Consider the following 23,522-nt stretch of genomic DNA (forward strand, 5'->3'; position numbering starts at 1 on the left):
TGATTTGACTGCGCGCTCCCGAAAATTCCGGCTGAAGATTTGCATCTGCGAAGATTTAGCGCGGGAAATGAGGAAGTTGTGCGCGGGAAATAAGGAACTTCCGTTGTTGAGTGTGATCTGAAGATGAAGGATTTCCGAAGCCGTTTGAGTCTTTTAAGATTCCGGGTAATTTTGTGAAGATAAGTTGTCTCTCATTCGAACGGGCAGTAACCCGGAAATGTTCTTTGGAACGTCGATGGATGAAGTCCCGCGGGATGGGAGCATTTTCCGGCTATAAGTTGGGAAAAAGAAGAAAATGCAAAGTTGGAGCTCTTCAAGTTTCTCCGCGTTACCAACGTTTGCCGGAGATCGTGTTGGACCAGCAAGGCGGAAGCTGCAGGCGAAACTCGGAGAACTGCGGGGGCTACTTGTTGTGGGTATACTTCATAGGTGTACCATCGACAGGTGCCTAGATCCGGCAAGCCCGGGTGGCCCACGAGACGGTGATGAGGCATGTGGCCCATCGGGCGGCCCGATTCGTTGTTGATCATGAAGGGAGAAGTCCAGCCCAGGATCGGCAGGCCGGATCCGTACCGACATAGAAGTAACCCGGATCCATGGAGGCCCATGAGGAACCCGGATCCGAGTACGACGTATATGGAAGACGGATCCGTGACGTGCACGGCAAGATATTGTACCGTAGTTAGGCATGTCCGTAATCCGGCTAGGACTCTCCATGTAAACCCTAGATCCGTGCGCCTTTATAAGCCGGATCCCGGGAGCCCTAGAGGCACAACCACAACTCATTGTAACAACGCGAAAGCGCCCGGATAATTCCGGACAAGCAGCGGTAGGCCCTGTCATCGTGCAGGTGTTCCGAAGCTGGGTAACTCGCGTACCACCGTCCCGTGTGCACTCCGCCCTATGGCCCCTACTTCTTCTCCCCCTCGTGAGGATCCCTCCTCCGAGGTACCGTCGATTAGGCAACGACACTAACGCAAGCCCGACCGGCATGAACCATTTGTCCCAGGCGTCGGCGGCAGCCCGGCCAGCTGGTCTGCTTCGGCCCCAACCTTGTGCAATGGCAAACGAGGTTTGGATGATGAACCGGCATGCTGGTCTCTTCGTGGGTAAGTCCAACGCACGGTCTAGAACTGCTGACTTTCTACCGGACTGACTCGCAAGAATCTCTCCAAATGGTAAAATGAAATCTCTATTAACTCTTTTGGGTATCTTTTTCCCCCATAAGGATATTGAATACAAGTAACCCTCTTTAGTGGTACTGTAATTTTGAAAATGAACACGCAAATACCCGTCAATGTAAGTAAATATATCTGAAACATATAAAAGACAGGTAAGACTATAAATAGCATTTCTTCCTCCTTGAAGAGGTTAGGTCAACCATTTATTTAGCTATCTCTCTCTCATACTCCATTGTTGAATCCCCAAAGCTTTGCTTCCTCTCCCATTTTTCCTATGATTCTTGCATCTTCTTGAGAGTTTCGGAAGATAAAATCTTGATCTACAATATCCATCAATCAATTTCTCCCCTAAGTGAGAGGAACAGTTGGGATCTATATCTTGGGAGTCATTTTTTATTTCCTCCTTTGTTCTTCCTCCCTAATTCCTATGTAGTAGCTCTCAATTACGAATAGTTCGAGTGAGACACTATGAGCTTGTTATTCATGTGGAGTTATTCATGTGAAGGGTGATCTCCTAGTTGGCTTGGTGGTTCGTGCTTCGATGATCTCTTCATGGAAGAGTGTGAAGAGACAAGAGCTCCTCCTTTTTGAAGCTTATGTAGTGGTTGTGGAGCTTGCCATCTCGAGAGTGGAGGAAAATCTAGCCATAAGGGGAAGATATTTTGTCCTTTTAGGAATTGGCTTGCAGAAGAAGGTGAGTCTTCGTTGCGTTCATGAGACCTTCGTGGTAGCCCGCATTTTTCCAATGTGATGTACCTCATTTTGTGTGAGGAAACACGGGAATACATCTTCGGCTCTGCGTACCTCTGTTATCTCTATATCCGAGTTTACGTTCCTCTTGATAACCTTGCCTAGCTTAACTTGTTGGTGCACTTAGTTGAGTCTAGCGTATTTAGGTTTTGTGCTTGTAAAATAACATTAGGGTTCGTTTGGATGTTTGATTTCAGGCTAGGTATTGGGTATTTGGATGGATTGAGGCCCGAACTCCAGAATTGAGGGTGTTTGGATGGTCTAGGTATTCGGCATTCTTACAATCCAAATTTGTAATTATTTTAATCCCCTCTCTGCCCTGGTCTATGGGCCGACCCTAAGTCGAAGCCTGTTTCAAATGTATGTTCCTCACAACTACTAACTAAACTGACTCCTAAGCTATACCATTTTCTCCCATCGGAAAAGTGCCGCTTCCTAGCTATTGGAGCCTTCACCTTCTCCGTAGATCTCCTCCTCTGGTCAACCTCGCATGTGTCAAAAGAGGTGGGGAACCTGATCTATGCGAGATTTTTTTTAATAAAAGTAGTGTTTTCAAGAGATTAGGTAAGAGTTTTTGTAGCTTTTTTTTTTTTGTAGCCTTTGCCTCCGTGAAGATATCATCTTCTCCAATAAGTGATCTTGAGCCCTTTGTTCACGAAAGATCTTCTTCCCGGTATCGATGATGGTGTTGGAAGACTTAAATTCTCTAGGTGTGGGCCTTTTGATCTTGCTTCGATAAATCAATTTTGGATCTTCTCTCATGGTTACCACGATGAGATTTATCCTTGCAATATATGCCCCAACTATTACGTCACTCGAGAAGACAAGGCTGTCTAGGAATATTGACTGACTACTTTAACGGCCACATAGCCTTGACATGCATCTCGAACTAAAATTATGGAGAACCTTCAATTGTATGCTTAGGTCTGGGGTTTGGTATTTTTCTCTGGCTGCTTTCAAAAAAGACCTCAAGGTTTTGCTCGCTCCTTTTAGACTTTTTTTGTACTCCAGCTCATGTTTACCAAGTACTATTTGCAATTATAAATATATGTGATGGTATTGATTGTCAGAAAAAAAAAACTGATTCCTAAGTTATCTTACATACTATTTCTCATACATAGCTTTGACACCATTCGAAGCTTCAGAAATACTAACTCGAGACGGAATTAATCGACGCACACACCCGCTAAACACATGCGTGCGCAGCTCTCCCTCCGCGTCGATTAAATCCGACCGGAGGGAGTACATGACAGATGACCGCATCATGAGATAAATAAGGCAAGCTAATGACCAAAAATATACATTTTGGATGCAATAACAACTGAACATATTCCTAGACAGCTCAACATAAGGCTGACCATACAGAATGCTATAAATATATCAGGAGGTCTACTCAAGAGCGAAAAATGTTTCATCGTCTTATTCCTATGTGGTATACAGCTCCCCGAGAAACATCACCCAAGTAAGAAATACACTTCATGCTGGACCTGCATATACTGCAAATCAACTCAGCATTCCAGTTTGTGTCACGTTTCAATGGCACATCCAGGCCATGATTGACAGTTGCCCTCCTTTGAATTCAGTCCTCCCTTCACTTCAACACCCAACAGTAAAAAAAGTAAATGAAATTCAATTAGTATCATCCAAGGGCACACCCGGCACTCAACACTGTTTCGAGGGGGTAAAGGGGCATGCCCACATTGGCAGAAACACAAGCAGAACAGGTATCTAAGTTCAACCTGCGTATTGCGATTCCAATAAGGTCTAAAATAGCGGTGTTTTACAATTCTTATCAGGTTACCAGCAACCAAGTTCAACCATTGTTCGACGAATATGTCATGAAGCACAATGGCAATTAATTTGCTTTGAACAACACAAGACATGACAAAATCATCTCAGCCTCAACTACTCCCTCCAGACTTTATTAATCAACGCAGCAGCTGCCCAGGTCCAGGTTGAATCACGCTACATCCCGTCAATTAAACTCGATCGGAGGTAGTAGATGAGTTTGCATACTTGTGGAATGGCCAGTCTCAATTTAAATTTAAATTCAACAAATATCCTAGTTAGGAAGAGGGACACTTCCAGTTTTCCATCATTTCATGTAGGTAATCAGAGAAAGCGTAAATGCAAGTGTTTGCTGCTCCCATAAAAGATTTGATTTCAACACAAAAGTTGAGGATTAGAATGCTTAATGACCATAACTCCATGAAGTCTACATATATATTTCCTTGTCAATCACACAATGCAATGAATAAAAAATATCGCGAACATGAAAAACCCAACATGTTTACAGCACAAAACAGCGGCGAAAACACCTGAAATTTTATTCTATTGCATACTGCATTCTGCATACATGTGGTTAAAGCAATGCCCAAGCTCAATGTATAGCAATGACTTTTCAAAACTTATTACAGAGATCAACTCATCAACCTATCAAACTTACTGCACAACTAGAAACAGAAACATGATACAAGCAGTTAAGTTCAAAGCTGCTATAAGCATCATATTCCCAAAAGGACAAAATTAGTTTTCTTTCACAAATTTATCAGATTACATGCAAGCAAGTTCAACCATAGTTATACTATCTCTATCCATAAAAGGATGTCGCAAGTTCTAAACTTATATGTACCTAGACACTCTTTAGTCATAGATACATCCGAATTTAGACAAATCCCGGACATCCTTTTATGGACGGAGGGAATATCAATATTGCATAAACCAGTGGCAACATATTTGATTTAAACAACAGAAGACATGACACGCTCCTCAGCGTACTCAACTAGATGAATTTCATACTTGAGGCATGACTAGGCCCAATTGAAAGTAAAATTCAATTATCTCTTATTCAGTTTTCCATCTCATAGTAACCGGAGAAAGCATCCGAGTGTTTGTTACTCTCCGAAAAGATTAGGTTTCAACACAAAATCAGAGTACAAATTTAATTCCTTGCATCAACTATAGCAACAACCAGTATAATGTTGATTGAAAACGCATCGTACTACCTGATGAAGTCGAATTTCAAGACAGTTTGTATCAGATATCTTTACCAGTGGTCCCTACTGAATGCTCATACATTTGAACTAGATAAGCAATTATTGCAAACCTGCTCTGTAAGTGACGAGCAAATGCTTCACGATACAACAATCTCACTGCCTCGGCCTCCTGCGGAGTATGAACACATCGGATTCCTCAAAGGCGTAATCCGGGTCGAGGTGCTCACGCGGCACCTTCTCGATCACCGGGAAGGCGGCCGGCACAGCTTCCCAGAACGCCTGGTGCGCCTCGGGGGACCGGATCTGGTACCCGAGGAGCACGACGCCGCGCTCGGCGTCAGCGAGCGCGTCCATGGCCGCGACGAGGTGGGGCACCGACTCCTGGACGTAGACGACGTCGGCGGCGACGACGAGGTCGAAGCGGCGCGGGGAGGCGAGCTGGGTGAGGTGCGCGGGGCAGTTCCAGTGGAGCTGGGCGAGGCGGGGCGCGCGGGGGAGGTGGCAGCGGTTGCGGCGGAGGTTACGGCGGAGCGCGGGGAGGACGGCGGCGATGTCGGTGAGCACGAGGTCGGCGAGGCCGAGGCGGGAGAGCCCCATGCCGGCGGGCCCGCATCCGGAGCCGAGCTCGATGGCGCGGGTTCCCGGGAAGCGGAGGGCGTCGGCGAAGGGGAGGGCAGGGTCCCCCAGGCAGCGCTCGGCGAACTTGACGAGGACCAGGGAGGAGTTCCAGACGGAGGTTCCCACCTCGAAGGAGTCGTTGTCCTGCTCGAAGCTCAGCACCGCGCCGCCCACCGGGAGCTCTACCACCGGAGACGCCGTGAAGCGCATCGCCGCCGCCGCCGCCGGGAGTGAAGCGTAGGGGTTTTGGTTGGACTGGTCTGCGGAACTGTCCTGAGTTCGTAGTAGCGTGAAGGCCCTTGTAAAATAAACAATTATACAAACGTCCCTCGTAATTTACAGATCAAGCCTTTATGAGCAAAGTCTCTTCTTCCTGTGAAGAGTGCTGGGGGTTAAACTGTAAAAAAAAGAAACACACAACCGAAGCCGAAGCGCACCGCGAAACCCTCCCCCAATGGATCCCAAGGCGGCGGCGAGGTCGAAGCGCTCGCACACGGTGCACGGCCGCCGCACCCACCAGACGCCCGCAGCGGCGGCGGCGCACAAGCAGAAGCGCGCGGCTGCAGCCAGCGGCGGGTCCTCCACCTCCGCCCCTCGCAGCCGCAACCTCCCCTCCAACTGGGACCGCTACGAGTCCGAACCCGAGGCCGAAGACCCTGCAGAATGGACCGGCGAGGTCGCGCCGCGCAGCAAGGGCGCCGACTTCGCCTACCTGCTCGAGCAGGCGCGGGCCCAGCCCCGCGAGGACCGGGGCCTCACCGCGCCGGGCCTGCTCGCCTCCCAGGACTCGTCATTTGGTAAGGCAGCGCCGCCGAGCTTCGACTGGGACTTGTAGTCTCACCACTATCTGTACATTGATTAACCTCATTCAGTTGATCGCCTCAACCATGCTTAGGTCAATTAGATGATCCTTGCGATCCTTCCTCTAAATATGATTGAAATCGGACCATGAACACTTGTAAGGAACGTTCTGTTCAGAGTCGTGTTACCTCCAATGCCCCTTAGAATTGAGTATACCAAACATCAGAAGGTATCCTTTGCATTTCAGTTGTAAACTGTAGTAATTACATGCTCCTATTAGGACTTGAGTTGAGCAGATGTCCTGTATGTTGGTCAGGTTCTGTGTTGAAAATTCCTACCACAATAGAAAATTCCTACCACAATACTACCTCCATTCCATAAAACAAGGCATACAAATTCATTGAAAAGTAAGTATTGCTTAAGTTTAACTACGTATAGAGACAAAAAATTATGAGCATCTGCAATATAAAATCTATATCAATAGACCCACCATAAGATGTACTACTATTTCCATAGTGTATTTATTCACTATTATAAATTGTGTCATTTTTGTGTAAAACTTCAGGCAAACTTAATGTGCTTTGACTTTTCACTAAAAATACATGCCTTGTTTTTTGAAATGGAGGTAGTAATCGCTAGTCTCTGTTTAGTTCCATTGGCAAATTGTAAGGAAGGTTCTTTCATAATCGTGTTACCTCCGATGCCAACTTAAAATCGAGTATACCAAACATCAGAAGGTATCCTCTGCATTTCAGTAGGAAACTAGTAATTACATGCTCCGATTAGCACTTGAGTTGAGCAGATATTCTGTATGTTGGTCAGGTTCAGTGTTAAAAATTCCTACCAAAATAATCACTGGTCACCATTTAGTTTTGTTGGCAAATTGATATGTGGATTCTCAGAGTCTTTTATTTCCGTGCTGAACATATCAGATGTTGATTGGGAACTGGCCTATTGTGTATGATGAGATTGCTTTTTTCTCAGTGGTGCTAATGCTGTTTGATATTTACTGTTTGTTTTTAGGTTTTATGCAGGCTTCTACCTCTATGCTTGAAGCTAGAGGGGAAGGGATTATGTCCTGGTTTGAAGATGATAATTTCATTTTAGATGATGATTTGGCACCAGATTTTGAGGTACAGACCTGATACTATGCCTATGCGCTATGCCATCTTTGTGAAATGTATTATTCTGCGCAAAATTTATACAAACCCTGCTTTGGAGCTTGTTTGTGTAGGCGAGGTTTAGGCCCAATCTTTGCCTTTCCATACAAAGCCCTTAGGGTTTGATACTGTCTGAAAAGTTGGTATAGATAATTTACTGGGAGCAAACTTTTTTTCAAAAATGCATGGGATCATGGCAGGAGTAGCCATTGGTCCCTTTGTCGAGTATCTTGTCAAAGTTTGTGGAATGAAAATTTTCTTGATCAAATAAACAGTAGATGATAGTGTATTAGATTATTGAACAGAAAAAAGATATGAAGTAATGCGGAGATCTATTTGGAGCCATTGTTGTTTAGGATTTGGTGTCTTCTTCCCTCCAGTACCATCATTTTTTTTTCATATTCATACATGATTAAATTTTATCCTCATTCCAGGTGCCGTTTCTCTCCATGGATCTCAATGCATTGGCCACCCAGCTTTCGAAGATTAAGCTCTACCAGAGGCTTTTTATAGAAAAAGATCTACTGCCCGAGGATCTGGTACATTCCTGGTTTATGGCTATTGTATTCGGTTACACAATTGCCTTCTCTTTGTAATACCTGAACTGCAATATTAGGTTCCAGTTGGTAATTTTTAAGTAACAGTATATACTCTGTGTTTAATTTCGGAATATGCTAATGCAATACATTAATATAGGTAGATCTTCGCATCATGTGCAGTAGGAATGCTGACAGATAAACTCATGAGAACATCTGTTATCATGGAGGTGTAAACAGATTTATGATGTTTTTGAATTAGGAGAGGTCCAACTGATATAAAATAAGAGTGGATGATGAAGTCTAATCCAATCCGTATACAAAAAAATTATGCTATCCTAGTCCATATTTCCTGATAAACACAACCATAAACAGATCCATTTGTTATGCAAACCTAATGTTCTGTAGCTGCAATCAAAATATATGCCTCTGTTTTCTTGAATGTGACTAGTAGTTGCCACCTCCTAGCTAGTGCTGATATCTGTCTGCCTTGTTCTGCATAATTTATTCCACCCATCACTCAATTTTCTGCCACAAGGACATGGTAGTTCAGTATCTGACCTTTTGACTATTGTGATCACCGCTTGCTCGTACATTCGCTATCATGGGAATTTCCCACACTACATAAATCTATCATCATGGAAGCAATAAAATGTCTATAAACTTTTAGTTGATGTCTTTTTTGTTGGTGGACGGCAGTTTTGTTTTTCCTTCATTGGATAAGCGGACATTTGATCTCTATTTATCTGTTTGACCCACTGTATTCGGGATTGTTAACGCCTCCATCCTTAATTTATCTTTTTGCATGGTTCATTATATAATTCTGAGTTGGATAATGCTGAACCTGCTACCCCTGATGCCTGTGTCATATAGGGCTACTTTATAAGTATATTAGTTAGTAGCACGTGCTTTGCATGTTGTGGCATATGAGTAGAATAGTATAGCTTCAAAAGAGAAGATGTAATGAAATATATTACAAACTGGGCTCCTTACAGTTAAATTTTTTCATAAATATGAAGTAGAAGTATTGTCTTTTACGAAGTGACACAAATTTAATATGGATAGCTCAATATGTGCGCGAGAGAATTATGGTTTTGTTTTACGCCTACTAACTTTTATTGAATTTGATGTCTTACCCTGGGTGAGTTTCAATAGGAGACATAAGTGGTCGGTCAAACAATTTAGAAAAATATGAAGATTAAAACGTATTTGAATATAACCATGTCAGATGGAGACATTTAGATTATCAATATTATTGATTATTGTATATCTCTTTTTCATTTAGCATGTATCACTTTTTCATTTAGCACATACCTATAATCTGTAAGTTCTTTTCCCACAAGAAAGACAATTTTTATTGGTTTTTTAAGAAACTGCCATCACTTCGCAATTATATAGGAAATTGGCCGCAAGAGACCCTGTGTGAAGAGACAAACTGCCTGGGTAACTCATGGTCACGTGGCAAGAACGCTCGCTGGTCATAGCTCTGACTCCACTAAAAAAACTCAGATCATAGCACCCATGTTGCAAGTCTTTAGTGATTGCAGTTCTCTAAAAAATTCGGCTAGCTCCTAGGACGTTCACAGTTAACACACACACTTGGGCTAGACTTCTAGACTGATTTTGGGTGCGCACAAGGACAGGCGAATCCAGCACATTTGGACTGTTAGATAATTCCCGGTGATGCTTGATGAATGGCAGATGATAGTTTTGTATTGCAAATGAACAGCTACAATAGAGTTGTTTTGGCAGGAAGCTAGGAGGAGGGTGGTAAACCCCAATTCAAGACGGCTACACTATAGTTGTAGTAGAGATATATTTTAGCTGACATTAATATTTTTTTAAAACATGCTTGTATGCTTGAGCCTCTTTCAAATCCTTTCAGCTTGATTCGATATCCTCTGTTCATCTGTTTTCTCCTATGCTGATTCATCTTATTATTAGGATGTTGCTTCTGAAGACGAAGACGATGAAATAGTGATTCAATGTGACACAACGTTGGAGACTGATGCTAAAGAAAGTTTGGTTCAACATAACCTGAAGGACATAAAGCACGCAAAAGGTAGTCACGACCACGCCAGCAGCATTCATTGTAATGACCAAATGAATACAATTATCATTTGGAATGTTTTGCAGAAGAAGAAACTGCAGCATCGCCCAAAATTAGTGCTCGACTTGTGCATTCAGACACTGAAGAAGATAAAAGCTATACAGGAATTACAGATACTGTTCCAAGTACAGCCCATATCGAACAGTCGAAGCTTGAGATGGTTGCTCCAGAAGAAGAACTTGACATGCTTCTTAATTCACTTGGTGGGACTCACCTTTCTAGCTCCAATGTAGATGAGTCGTTTGGAAACCATTCAACTTTGGAACGTATGAAGATCAACAAATCAAATGAGAAAGTCACGTCTGGCACCTCGTCCAAATTGCCGCCACTTTCAGCTCTTGATGATGATCTAGATACCTTGCTTTCCTTACCTGTCCAGAATGAAGGTTTTGCCGCATCAAGCTTAACTTCTCGACCAACTTTTGACTCTGACAACAACATTGACTTCAGATATGCCAAGCAGATTGATGTAACCTCTATTGATGATTCAGTGGATGATTTGCTTGCAGACTCCCCGTTCTGCGTGAATGACAAGAAACAAACTACACCTGCACAGTCGCAGCAGAACAGCTCAAATTCCCATGTGCCTCATTCTGGTTCCTCAAATGTCTCGGATGATTTTGATTCATGGTTTGATTCATTGCAGAAATAGAAGAAACACTTTTGAAGTTAAAGAGCTGTCAGTTAGCTTCAGGGATACTTTATCTGGAGACAAAGACCTACTGACTTTTGTTCACTTCATGTATCTAAGTAGCAAACCTTTCAGAAAACTGTCTTTCAAAGCTCCCATGTACCCGTCGGTATGGACAGAGACATGGAGATCTGAACTGGGTATGACAGTCTAAACCTGCTTCCATGTGCTTCACTCGCCATCATCCACATGTGTTAGTTTGGCGCTAGGGTTGTGTCATACTGACCAGGAGTACAGAAGACTGACTTGCTGTGAAATCTCAAACTGTCAATCTGTACCTTCATGATCTTTGTAGTATGTTGCATTGTTAACTGGTTGAAATTCTAACCGAAACAAAGCTAGTGCACTGTATGCACTTTTCTGTTGCATGTCCACTTTGCCCCAGTTCTACTTGTTCTGGGGCAATCGTTACTGATTTCTATCTTTCAAGCTACATGCGAAATTGTAAATCCTCTTGAGCTCGACAGCTCAAGTGGATTCAAAATCATTCAACCTGCAACAGTATTAATGTTGTTTTCATCGATTTGGTTGATTTCGCTATGTTGTGTGCAATCAACACAGTAATTTGGTAAGAATCAAACATATTCTGTCACCTCAAGGACCAAGAGGTCTATTCGTAGAGATGACTGGTCCAAACAAAAACATTTTCTGCAACCTTGTTGCCCAGATCTTTCATATGATCTCAAAAATGAAATACTGAAATGCGCTTATCCGTACAAAGGTTTCATTCGTTAATAGTACAGTACCATTCTCTGTGTGCGGCCTGCTTGTTTGGCTTCATCATCACTCATTTGTTTTGTCATTCTTGTCCAGGTTCATGGTGAGCCTACCTCGACACCCTGCCCATGTCGAAATCCAGATATTATGATTCCGAGGCTGGCTATACACACAGTTTGGGGTTTGGCTCTTGCATCACTCGAGGGGTTGTCTAGCTAGGCAGCGGCCACACCATCAGTTGCTTTCATGGGCCAACTGCATGACAGCAGCTTAGCACTCTTTGCCCATCCCATGACTTCATCTCCGTGTTCGGATAAGACGCTTGAACCCGCCATTTGAGGTCAGCTCACCACGTACACTGCAAAAATACAATCCATTCTATTCCGCGGTCTTATCTCTCAAAATTACAACAGATAAATAGGCAATTTTCTATGGTATTTTGCAAAAATTAAGCATGAACTGACACGAGCACGACGACATCGACGCCTCATCTGCCTAGCAGCTAGCTTCTGTTCCACTCAGATGTAAAAGATGATCCGTGTTCTTTTGCTGGGGTATTGGATGCCCCAGAGCAAGATGTGATAGGCCAGACTCGAACCAGTGGTTTGGCAGAAGGAACATAAAGATCCCATTGATTGGATTGGCCAATGGAACCTATTCCATTAGATTGATGCTCAGAGCACACCCAGCCGATCGAGCCGTAGTTTGCAGCCAAACCTTCTGTAGTACTTATAACAAAGACCAGGTCCTCATCACATGTTTTTTTAGCCAAAGTCTTCCACTAGGATGGGCTGGAAAACATAAGGCAGTGATGCTTAAACAAACTTACGTGACGTATGTGAGAGGTGCTTTGACGAGCACATGTGCGGAGGTGGTGACATCGACCAGGAAGAGGACGTCCTGGCCAACCGCTGGCTTCTTGTCAAACACGTTGATGTCACGGTGCGATCTCCCCGGATCTTCATCCCACGTCGTACCGTGGCCTTCGTCGCGCCACGTAGGTGCAGGAGACGGTGTGCACGTCGGAGTCTGTCACCTGATTACATCCAGCTACCTGTTTTTAATAGGGTTTTGACTCGACCTTAGCCTGACGTCGAGATGGATTAATTCGTGATCACGTCTCCTGGTTGGTTGGTAGTTTGGTTGTGCTGAACTTGAATTTGAACTCCAGACCAAGAGGCGCCGTGTCATCTCCTTGTCGAGATGAAATTCAGGTCATGCCTGAAAGTATCTCAAGAAATGTGCCAGAGTTTCCCAAGAACTTTCCACGATTAGAAGCGAATTTAGCAATTGCTGGAGAGAGAGAAAAATCCATGCATATGTACCATTTTTTCAGGGTTTCAGGCTTTCAGCATACTCGCTCTAATCATCCGGAGATTATTGACTTTCAGAATTCCTCCAATCTTCTAGAAACTCTTGAGTTGTTTCAGTTTAAACTCCACCGTCGTCTCCTCTCTTTTTCACCTAATACCTTTTCACGCCACGTGATTCTCGAGGTTGCACCCTGCTGAGCTCATCTGGCTGAATCTATGCGAACTGTGACGTGCTAACTTTACCAGCTCATGCAGCGATCTTTTTAGCTGAGGGGATTTTTCAACGAGCATACCGCGTGTCATTTCCCCGCTAGGAGAAAAGGTCAATTTTGGGTGATCAGAGCATGCGTTAGCCACTACGTACCCACGTCAGACTCCAATCACAATTGGTCAAATGCTTCTTTCATATAGATTTGTGCTACTGCTTCCCTACGTCATCTCCATCTGCTCCTCGAAGAAGTTAATCTCCATCTTGCTTGAGTCACTGCCTTGATTGAACCAATAGGTTAGTGCCACGCGCTACTGCTAGATCGGTGTTGAAGACCACCGTTCACCATCTTTGCAGCAATCAGCTTACCTCGCATAAAACACTAGTGCTGGGGAATTTCCATGTCCCGCTACGAAGCTAACTAGTTATGTACTACCTCCGTCATATAATGTAAATAGTTTTAGCGAACTAAAATATATCTCCCTGGCCATCCCTGGCCGCCATGGCAGCTCTTTAATTAGGACATCTAGATTAGTCCGCCAAACCAACATTAGTCTTACCCTGTGTATTTATCCTCACTCGGATGCACCCATGAATAATTTTCCGGTCGGTTACCCATCCTCTAATTGCTCGGTCAAGAATTTAACCTTGAAGTTCTTTAGGGATGACCTTCCAGAAATAAAGTTGCAACTTGTTGATTCTAATATCCTACCAACCCTATTGAGCCATGTGTCAAGATGGCACACTCACCCCTCCCCCTTCCCTTAGAAGATCGATGCCTTTGTCGCAGTAGTAGAAAACCCCCCTTTAGTAGGTACTAAAGATTCGGTACTAAAGCCTCCCCCCTTTCGTACCGCTTCCTTACGAATTGGTACTAAAGGTGCCTCCACGTGGGCATGGAGGAGCCTGTGGGGCTGGAGACCTTTGGTATCGGTTCGTGTTACGAACCGGTACTAAAGGCTATTTCGTTAAAAAAAATTATCCTTTTTTTCTAATTATTTTTCACACCCTCTTTTTCTTTTCTTCAGAATTCCTAGTATTTCCGTTAGTCTCTAACTACACTTAATCTCTAGTTAAATTACTTACCCGTGGTCAAACTTCCCGGTCAGTCACTCATCCTCACACTACTCCAGCACTAGCACGCTTAACTTCCGAGCTCCTTCCCGTCCCACTTACAAGTGCTTCACACGCATGTTGTTGATAGTAGTATCATATCAATCTATTAACATATTGGTCGATGTCACACTTCTTTATCGTTTAAAATCCAAATAATTATTTTAATAAAAAAGTAATGATGTAAGAATAACATTGAATAAATAAATAAAATTAACTTTTTAAATTTGTATTATTTTTAATTATTTTAAATTTTTTAATATTTTTTTGCCAAACCTAAAACCGGAAAATTTAGAAATCTTATAATTTGCTAAAAGTAATAGTAATCTTCCGGAAAAAATATATAAAAAATATATTTTGGATTCAAAAAATATTATAATTTTTAATTTTAATTTAAATATATATATATAATTCTAAATTTCTGGAAAAAAAACTAAAATCTTCATGCTTTCATATTTTTATTTGGAATTTTGAGAATCTAAAAATTGGCTAACCGGGTAAACCTGGGTGAATTCGGATCTAACTTTTTCCCACGATCATTTTGATATATTATACGCTTTTTTCCGACGTCGTAGGCAAAAGTTAATGCCATTTTACGTTTTTCTAAACTTTTTATGCAAAAAAAAATCGAAATTCAAATTTGTTAATTTTCCCTAATAGTACGTTGCGTAACATACAGGAATCTCAAAAGATTTTATTTTTTTAAATTTTCTTTTGTATTTTATAGAGCAAAAAAAGGCGATCCACGGGGGGGGGGGTGGAGGTGCGTGGGGAGCAGGAAAACCTTTAGTACCGGTTCGTGTTTTCCGGCTGACATCAACCCTTTAGCACCGGTTCGTGACACGAACCGATACTAAAGGTCCCGCACGAACCGGTACTAAAGGTTGCCGGCGGCCTGGGCAGTTCAACCGGTACCAATGCACCCTTTAGTACCGGTTCGTAAGAAAGCCGATATTAAAGGCTTGGACGGAAGCCCATTTTTCTACTAGTGTCGATCAACCTCAAGGTAGGAACTTCCTGTCTTTGGCACACGTCTCTGCGTCCAGTGCCGGCACATGTGCCATGTAGTGTGTCATGATGAGCCACACCAGCCATGCGCCACGGTGGCCACCCCTGACAACTCTTTAGAACATCTAGACTAGCCACACAAACCAACACTAATATTTGTTGCGTACTTTAAGCTCACTCGTACGCACTAGGGAATGACTTTCCGGTCAGTCACCAATCCTTAATTGCTCCCGGCCAAACACCCTTAACTTGAGTTCTTAGGGGATTAGCTTCCGACAAAGTTACAACTTATTGATACGAGTATTCTATCAATTATATTCAACCCTAAGCCAGGATGTCACAGAAGTCTTAAGAACTCTAGCCATTTTGGTCGGCATAGCGTGTCCCGCTAGCTGGCGACGGCGTAACAACACATAAAAGGATTTCATACTTTGCTAATTTGACGATTTTATTTCTTTAATTTTTATTACTACTCTATTTAATACGAATTTAAAGTTTTATGAAGTATGCCTGACTCTAATTTGAACCTTCTCCGACCAGCACGTCCAAAATCCGAGGGGATTATATATTCTTCTTGTTTTGAGACAAACCGATCCTATCCTGAGTTAGTTAGCCAGTGCCATTCCGTCCAGTCTGACGTAGGGTTCCGACGTCCATGATTTTGTTTTGGTGCGTACGTATTCAACGGCAACAAAGAAAAACAAACACCCAAGGTCCATTTCGTGCGGGTTTTGTCCTTGACAACTCATGCCATGTGCTGCCGCTTCTTTGTTGCCCCACCGGCCGAACAATATGCATATACGGAAATCCTATCCACAGTTCCATACCGTAGCACTACGTAGCCAGCCAGCGATCTATATATATATTTCTACATAGTACGTGCCGGCCGTTTAGTTGTGTCTTGTCATTTTTGCAGAGGCCGACATGCCGACGTGCGAAGCTTGCTTACCTCGCTCGTTGCCCGTTCCGTGCAACCGGCCCACTGAACGAACGATGGGGTTTGTCTTCTTCCCAGCGCCAATTAGCTTAGTATACTAATGAGCTGAAAGAAGAAGTGTTACATGGATAGAGAGGAGGCGCTCCAAAACCCTAATCTAGGACCCTCCTCCCCTCCCACCCCACCCCCACCATCCTTCCCCGTTGGCGACACTGCCGGTCCGCCCCGCTTTTCGGTAGCCTTGGAGCCATGGCGGTGTGGCGGACCACGGTTTCTCTCTAGCGAGAGGTTTTCATTTTTTTTAGATATTTGCGGTGTCTTCTTCAAGATGTTGAGGGGACGGCTACATCTTAAAGTCAGAATGAGGTCCTCCCCGCTCTATCCCAGTTCCGACGGTGCACCCAGTGCTAACGGAGGGAGTCTTGAGTTGTCATCCCGACAGATCTCCTAGGATCCAATCGGTGTTTGTGTCAGTTCATGTTTATGGCCCCTCCTATATATGGTCTCATCTTTGGCGATGGTTTCTGCTCTAATGCGTTGGTTCTTGGGGACTTGGCACGACGACTTCTCGTCCATCTACTACAACAAACTCTACTACGACAAGCCACGCCCATCTCTGGTGAGGGAGAGTGAGGACAACGGTCCACCCTCGGCTCACTCTCTACTGCTTGTAGTCTTGGCTAGGTGATCTAAGAATATATTTGTAGTTTTTATTATTTTTAGAGTTGTTTGTACTTCTGTTAATGTTTATTAATAGATCGGTGGATTTTCACAAAAGAAAAAAAAAGGAAATTAATTAATTTTTGTACTTTTAGCACTTTGAAAGACAGATTGTTCGCAGGATGGAAAAATGCAACTTGCAAGAAATCGTGATCTGTTGTTTGTTGCCATTATATTATGTGATAAAAAGAAGAAGAAAAGCTAGCAGTGACAAGGTGTGCGAGGCTAACCGACGACCAAACGTCCTTGTTGCACTAATTGCATCCACCATGACCATGCGATCGATCTGCAGGCACCAGCTTAGCTGTAGCTTGAGTGTTCTGGTGGCAAACATGAATATCAGGAAAGAGACCAGCTGCAGCAAACAACCACCGGCCACGGATTATGAGTGTTAATGAACAGTGCCATTTCATGAAAACAATATCATCAGAAGAACAAGAGCTGCTGTACAAAATGATAGTGCAAATTATAGTACATCTCTCATCACTCATCGATGTATTTACAAGCGTGTTCGATCGGAAATAAATACGAAATAGTAAGCAACATAAACCACAACATTTCCTAATTTTTTCATCCCCTAAAAGAATTTTAAGCCTATATCTATCTAGCTATCTCAAGTAGCAACACCGTACCATTATTGATTCCAAGCAAGAGAATCGATCGGAGGTTGAACATCACCGGTTCACGTGATCTCTCAGGAATCAAACGGAGAAAAGAAGAAAGAGATGGAGAAAAGATGATCAAGTCCTAATCAAACGGCTAGCTGTACTAATAATTATATCATTACTCCGTCCACGGATGATGCATGATGCATGGATTTGTCTCAGAGCCAGAGCGCGCCGGCGCTCTTGAGGATGGGCACGAGCTCGCCGGAGATGTGGACGGCCATGAGCCTGTCGAGCCCGCCGAGGAGGCGCCCGCCGACGAACACCGCCGGGAGCGCCGCCACCTCGCCCTCCGCGTTGGCGAGGGCGGCGAGCTCGGCGTCGTCGGCGATCTCGTGCACGGCCGGGTTCACGCCGAGCCCCTGCAGCAGCCGCTTCACCACGTGGCTGAGGCAGCACCCGCGCCTCCCCACCACCACCACCGGGCTCTCCGCCACCGCCCTCCTCACCGCCTCCCCGCCGTCCCCGCTCCTCGCCGCCGCCGCCTGGTGATCGGCCGCGGCGACGGAGCCAGCCTCCGGAACCTCCGCTGATGATGGCATAGCCCGCGGCCACGACGGCAGGCGGCCGGCGCTGTACGGGATGGCCTGGTACATCTCGGCAGGGCTGCCTACTCGATCGATCGCTGTCTCGTGCGCGCGGTTGCGTTGAGTCTCCGTGGTGCGGTGTGGTGTGATGGGCAATGGGAGTTGGGAGAGGCGCGCGGGTAGATATATAAAGCGCGGGCGGTGAGCTCATCGGGGGAGGGGGGATGGCGTCATCCACCGTCACCGGCGAGGGAGGGCCCACGCGGGGAGGAGAGGACGACGGCGACCGCGGTTTTCGCGCGCCAGTCGCGGCGCGGAGGCGGAGGTAGTAGTGCAAGTGCGGCGTACGCGGGCGGGAGGCGTGCGTGACGTGCCGGCGCGTCAGCCGCGGTTGCGCCGGGGAGGTTGGAGGGCCCGGCAGGGTGACGGGAGGATACGTGGCTGGTGACGATTGCTGGGGTGGCTGCTTGCGGGGTGGGACCGGGGACGGCTGCCACACGAGGTCGTCGTAGAAAAAATTAGTTTACGTGTGTGTGTGTGGATCAGGAGATTGCGGAGATGTGTCAACATTGATCCGTTTGTCGCTACAGCACGATAGATCTTGAGGTCTTCCTCGCAAGAAATGTAAATATGTAAAACTTGGAACAAAAATGTGACCACGTACGTTCAGCTTCCACGGGAAGCTGATGGCGAGCACCGCAGCGATCTCCGCGAATAAGGTCAGCCTTTGCCGCCACTAGGTGTGGGGTGCTGCTCTGCTGCTGTTCCTCTTCCTCGCTGGCCGTGGTGGCGAGGGGAATGACAGAAGTAGCTGCGACATCGACGGATTTGCAGGGTGGTGGGGGTCTTCTTCCACTCCTGTGCCTTGGCACGGTGCTGGACGGTCACCAGCAAAGCTCCCCGGCGAGCTTCAATGGAGGAAGAAGTCGGAGTTCCCTGTGATGGTGAGCCTCCTCTTCAATAAGCGCAACCGCCTTCTGCATGGTTTGGAGGTGGTGGTGGGGTCAATGGAGTATGTGACCTCGGCAGCAGATTCCAAATGATGGCATGTTTTCGTCGTTCCTATCTTCGAACATCGGCCAAGGATTGTCCCTGCTACGCTCGGTCTTCGATGCTCGAGCTTCTTCTTCCTGCTTGAGTGGAGGATCGTCTCCGACCTAGATTTGGCAGCCATCACCATTGCTTCCCCAGGTGATTTCGTTCCCAGTGGCGGCAAGGACAGTCGTGACAGGTCAATGATCATCGACAACGCCCCTGGTCTCGATCATGTTTCTATGATTTTCTGTGGGTTGTCTGTAAAGGAAAATGACCGCACCATTATATTGTTTTTCTAAGGTCCTTCTTGAATTTGTATGCCCACGCTGATAAAAAGAAATATTATGTACGTACTTCCTGGTCTCTACATAGTTATCGCAGGTTTAGTTAATCTAGATATATTTTAGCCCATATTGTATCTAAATTCGTGACGAGTTTTTAGGATGGAGGGAGAGTGGATAAATGGAGGCCGAGCTACATGTATCTCTTTGTTTTCAAAAATTTGAAAATCATACTTTTAACTTTTAAAAATTCTGAAAAAAAAGATCCTAGATGTAGCCAATAATGGAATCTACAAACATGTAAAATCTCAATGTGAAATTATTAGTATTTTAGGCTACACAAAAATGACAACTGTGTGGATGTAAGAATAGTGAATAGTGTACATTTCAAAACTATAAAACCGGTCAGATGTTGTCATTTTTATGTAGTCTACAATACAAAAAAATTCAGATTGAGATTTTACACGTTTGTAGATTTTATCGTTGTCTACGTCTAGAATTTTTTAGATTTTTTTGAAACTTAAAACTATGATTTCCAATTTTTTTAAATAAAGAGTTTCATGTAGCTCGGCTTTCGTTTGCAGTTTTCGGTGGAGGGGAGAACACTATATAATTACTCGGTAGTCCATTGGTGTTTGAATCAGTATTGCTTGTTCGCCTACATACGTCGACAAGCACATGACGTGCCGCGCGGGGTCTATTGGTTGCTCCATCTCGATCAAGAAAGCATAATACCTGCAGGCTGCAAACTGAGCGGGTGACGTGTGCGCGCATGCATGCCATCTGCATGACTCGCATGAAAGACTTCTTATTTTGAGAAGTATACTCGCATGACGACGTGTGGGAGTACGTACGTAACTGCTAAATGGTCTAATCTGTCCCTGTGTGCCGGCCTAGACGTACGTACTCACGTATGAAGACGATGTCCATCGTGCAGCCTTCCGTATTATTTGACCGGCTCCTTAGCTGGTCCGTAATTCCAGGATTCAGATAAGACGCGACAAGCATCACTCAAGCTCCCTCCCTCTCCAGCTGTTCGTGCAAGCGGCTCAGGAGGGCACTCCTCCCCAAACAAAAAAAACCCTGATTGTGAGCTCCTTCGGCCGCTGCCATCGTCGGCTCGCGGCCGCTTAAGGCAGAGGGCAAGGTGGGCGGGCTCCCTCTCGTCTTCTCTACATGCGGAGAGTCAGCATTGCGGAGGGCCGCAACAGTTGGCGGAGGCCGGAGGGCGGTCAAGCAACGGATCATTAGGTGGCCTGACCGCTTCGTTGAGCCGGGCTGCGAGGTGCGATGTGCTGGCCACCGGCGGTGCTCATGCCCGGCAAGGAGGCGGTTAGTCTGCAGCATGGTACGAACTACGACGGAGGTCCTTCCATGTTGGAAATTCATTCATTTCATTTATTCATTGTTCTGCTGTTGCTCTATCCTGCTTGGCCGCACAGGGAAGTGGTAGATCGGCCAGCATCGTGTCAGGCTGCTAGGTGATGCTAGAGGTTGACCTCGACCCCCTCGCTTGCCATGTCATGTGCCCATCTCTCTTCAGTGGCGTCTGTTGCGGATGATGCTCTTGTTTGTTCCGTTCGAGTGGACAACAGGGTCGCAGTTAGGGCTGGGAGAAATCATGCGCAGTTGCGGACGATGGCGAAGCCTTTGGGCGTCGTCACCTTCTTGAAGGCGGCATTAAGTCCCTAGCTGTTCCACCCCATCCCAGACAGCAGGTGAAACCCTTGATCCAGTTGTTGGATCAAATAGTGTTGTCGCTTTGGTGTCATCCCCTCGTTGGAGGCTCTGTCGAGGTTGTCCCGGGAGTCTCAAGATGGCAGCTGGAGTTAGAGGTGGACGCTACTTAGAGCGTGGATCTTTGGAGCGCTATGTACCCACACTCTCACCTTCTTTAGGGTGGGTTTTACGTCGACATGTACCGCCCTAGAGTTAGGGTCGTTCTATAGCCATGCTTTGGTTGTCACACGGTTTTGAGACCACGTGCCCCTTCAGGCAGGTGCTTGTGCTGTGCTTGTTTGGGTGTGTGTTTAGCAGGAAGGCATCATGTGTTTTGGTTTTGTTCGATTTTCCTCGTAAAGTGAATCATGTTGTCCTCTGGTTAAGCTAATACAATGGCACAACTCTGGATTCTCCAATAAAAAATCGGCATGCATCAGGTTGGTTTACATTGCGTCTACATCAACTATTGGTACGAACTCAGAACCACGTACGTAACCACGATTCCAGCGTGAGTGCGTGACCGGTTCCAACAGAATCCATTCTGGTCCCGGTTGGTGCAACAGTGCACTTGCCGCCATCAGCTTCTAGAAAATCCACACTCTCACGTTAAACCACCGGTCCGGCAAACCGGCCCGTGACGTGCGCGTTCACGTCTCCAAATGATTCTACCTCGATTGGGTTAATTAGTTGGTTTCCTTCCAAACCGTGCACGTATAGCTGGGCTGAAACGGAAGCGTCAGAGCATGTACAATTACGTCAGCAAGGCGTGTGCATGCACGCACGCACGGTTTGCAGATAGAGCATCCACGATTCGGCCGGATTGTCTCAACGTCTTGTCTGACTGGTGGATGATAGGGACAACCGTACGTAATGGAACCAAGGACGAGAAGGAAGGGGGAAAAGTTGACAAAGATATGTGCTAGCAGCGAGCCAACGAGGCAACGATCAGGATGAATTGACAAATAATAATTCTCGAATTTTTTTGACAAATAATATTCTGTATTTTTTGCCGAAAAAAATAAATAATAAAAAGAACACTATTTTTTTAGCATACGTCATAGAAAGATGTATCGTTTTCATAAAAGAAAGCCCAAAAGGCCGGTATACAACACACTATGGCAGAGACACCAAAAGGCGCAAACACACGCACCCGTAAAAGGTGGCAAGCACGCTCTAACCGACTACTAGCGTCATCTTCACTTGTCCCCTGGGGCTAGCACACCTCGAAATAACCTTGTGGGGCGCGGTGAATCAAAGTTCAGCAACGTCGGATATTCACATCTGCTCCCAGAACCCCGCGCCTCTCCTGCAGCCAATCGACGAATTTCGAGTCCGGTTGCGGCATTCTTGTAGTTTGCCCTGCCAACACAGGCAAGTTGTCCACACCTCACGAGTCAGGACGCACCCCATCAAGAGGTGATCTAGAGTTTTTAAGTGACAGTAAACGATGGAGCTCGAGGGGATAAAATTTATTTTTAGCAAGGGAAAGAATCTAGGGTTAGTGAAAACTAATAAATTAGCTTAACTTTGTCAGTCTATGCTTAATATAGAAATAGAATGATTAAAATAAGAAGAAAGTCATATTTTTGAAGATTGGAAAAACTCTTCGAATTAAAAATATACTTGAACCAATCCTGCTTATTTTATTTCTATAAAAGAGGGATATCCTTTATCGAAGGAAATAAGAAAAAGAGGGCGTGCTGCTACTATTTTGAAAGAAAACGAATATAAATTTCGGAAGTAATGTCTAAACCCAAGGATTTAACAAATCAGAGATAAAGACACCACATTTAGAACAACATTTTCTCTGCAATTTGGACAGAAATGGAGTGGTTGGGTTAGGATCCTGTGTAGAAACTGATGATATTGTACGTAAACTAATGCTTCAGATAGCGAGTGAATCGTCGTATCGCAGAAGTTGCATTACTAGGGCCATATTTGGCGTTGAGGTATCCACTTCAAATGAAACTGGTTCGTGTATATATTTTACAGAAATTGACATCAAAATTGGGTATATAGTAGCTAGAAGACATGGAAATAAGTGGGTCATTTCCAAAATTTTGCCTAGACAAGATATATGGACTATTTGCAAGATGGAACTTGATATGGCCTATTTGCAAGATCGAACCAGCTGTCATTTGATGCCGCTACGTGTTAGCTGATCATTTCATGTTACCAAAAAGAAAATGATCATCTCATTATCACACCGCAGCCGCCGGCTACTCCGAATTCCAGCAGAGAGTATAGTACTTTCGGACATCTATGTCGGCAGCGGCGGCGGCGGGGCTGCCGATGAAGGCACCACGCGTCCACCGGGCGAGTAAAGCCGCGCGCCGTGGCCGGCAGTCACGATGACGATCACGCGCGCGCGTACGCGACGTCTGGCCTCACTCCGTGCGCGCGGCGGCCGGAGAAAAATTAAAGATCTCCTCT

The 23,522-nt window shown here is 45.2% G+C and overlaps 3 protein-coding genes across 4 annotated transcripts; 1 reads left to right on the forward strand and 2 right to left on the reverse strand.

The window, feature by feature from the left end:
* Positions 1 to 3,185: 3,185 nt before the first annotated feature.
* Positions 3,186 to 5,761, reverse strand: LOC124649586 (protein N-lysine methyltransferase METTL21A). Of its 2 annotated transcripts, none has more exons than XM_047189188.1 (2): positions 5,038 to 5,761; positions 3,186 to 3,418 (listed from the first exon to the last, which is right to left on the reverse strand). In XM_047189188.1, exon 1 carries the CDS (start codon positions 5,753 to 5,755, stop codon positions 5,081 to 5,083), a length of 675 nt encoding a protein of 224 aa, XP_047045144.1. In that variant the 5' UTR covers positions 5,756 to 5,761; the 3' UTR covers positions 3,186 to 3,418; positions 5,038 to 5,080. The 2 variants fall into 2 exon arrangements, with proteins under 2 accessions (XP_047045144.1, XP_047045142.1); XM_047189186.1 differs by lacking the exon at positions 3,186 to 3,418 and adding an exon at positions 3,427 to 3,525.
* Positions 5,762 to 5,967: 206 nt separating this feature from the next.
* Positions 5,968 to 11,211, forward strand: LOC124707133 (protein ECERIFERUM 16). The gene is given in 5 exon segments (XM_047238797.1): positions 5,968 to 6,342; positions 7,370 to 7,479; positions 7,941 to 8,045; positions 9,987 to 10,152; positions 10,155 to 11,211. Coding segments are annotated over 5 exon segments (1,374 nt in total). The 5' UTR covers positions 5,968 to 5,999; the 3' UTR covers positions 10,805 to 11,211.
* A 6,077-nt stretch (positions 11,212 to 17,288) lies between these two features.
* LOC124649587 (monothiol glutaredoxin-S9-like) lies at positions 17,289 to 18,196 on the reverse strand. The gene has a single exon (XM_047189189.1). It carries the CDS (start codon positions 18,118 to 18,120, stop codon positions 17,683 to 17,685), a length of 438 nt encoding a protein of 145 aa, XP_047045145.1. The 5' UTR covers positions 18,121 to 18,196; the 3' UTR covers positions 17,289 to 17,682.
* Positions 18,197 to 23,522: the final 5,326 nt, after the last annotated feature.

This window comes from Lolium rigidum, chromosome 4 (assembly GCF_022539505.1).
Source record: "Lolium rigidum isolate FL_2022 chromosome 4, APGP_CSIRO_Lrig_0.1, whole genome shotgun sequence".
Lineage (NCBI taxonomy): Eukaryota > Viridiplantae > Streptophyta > Magnoliopsida > Poales > Poaceae > Lolium > Lolium rigidum.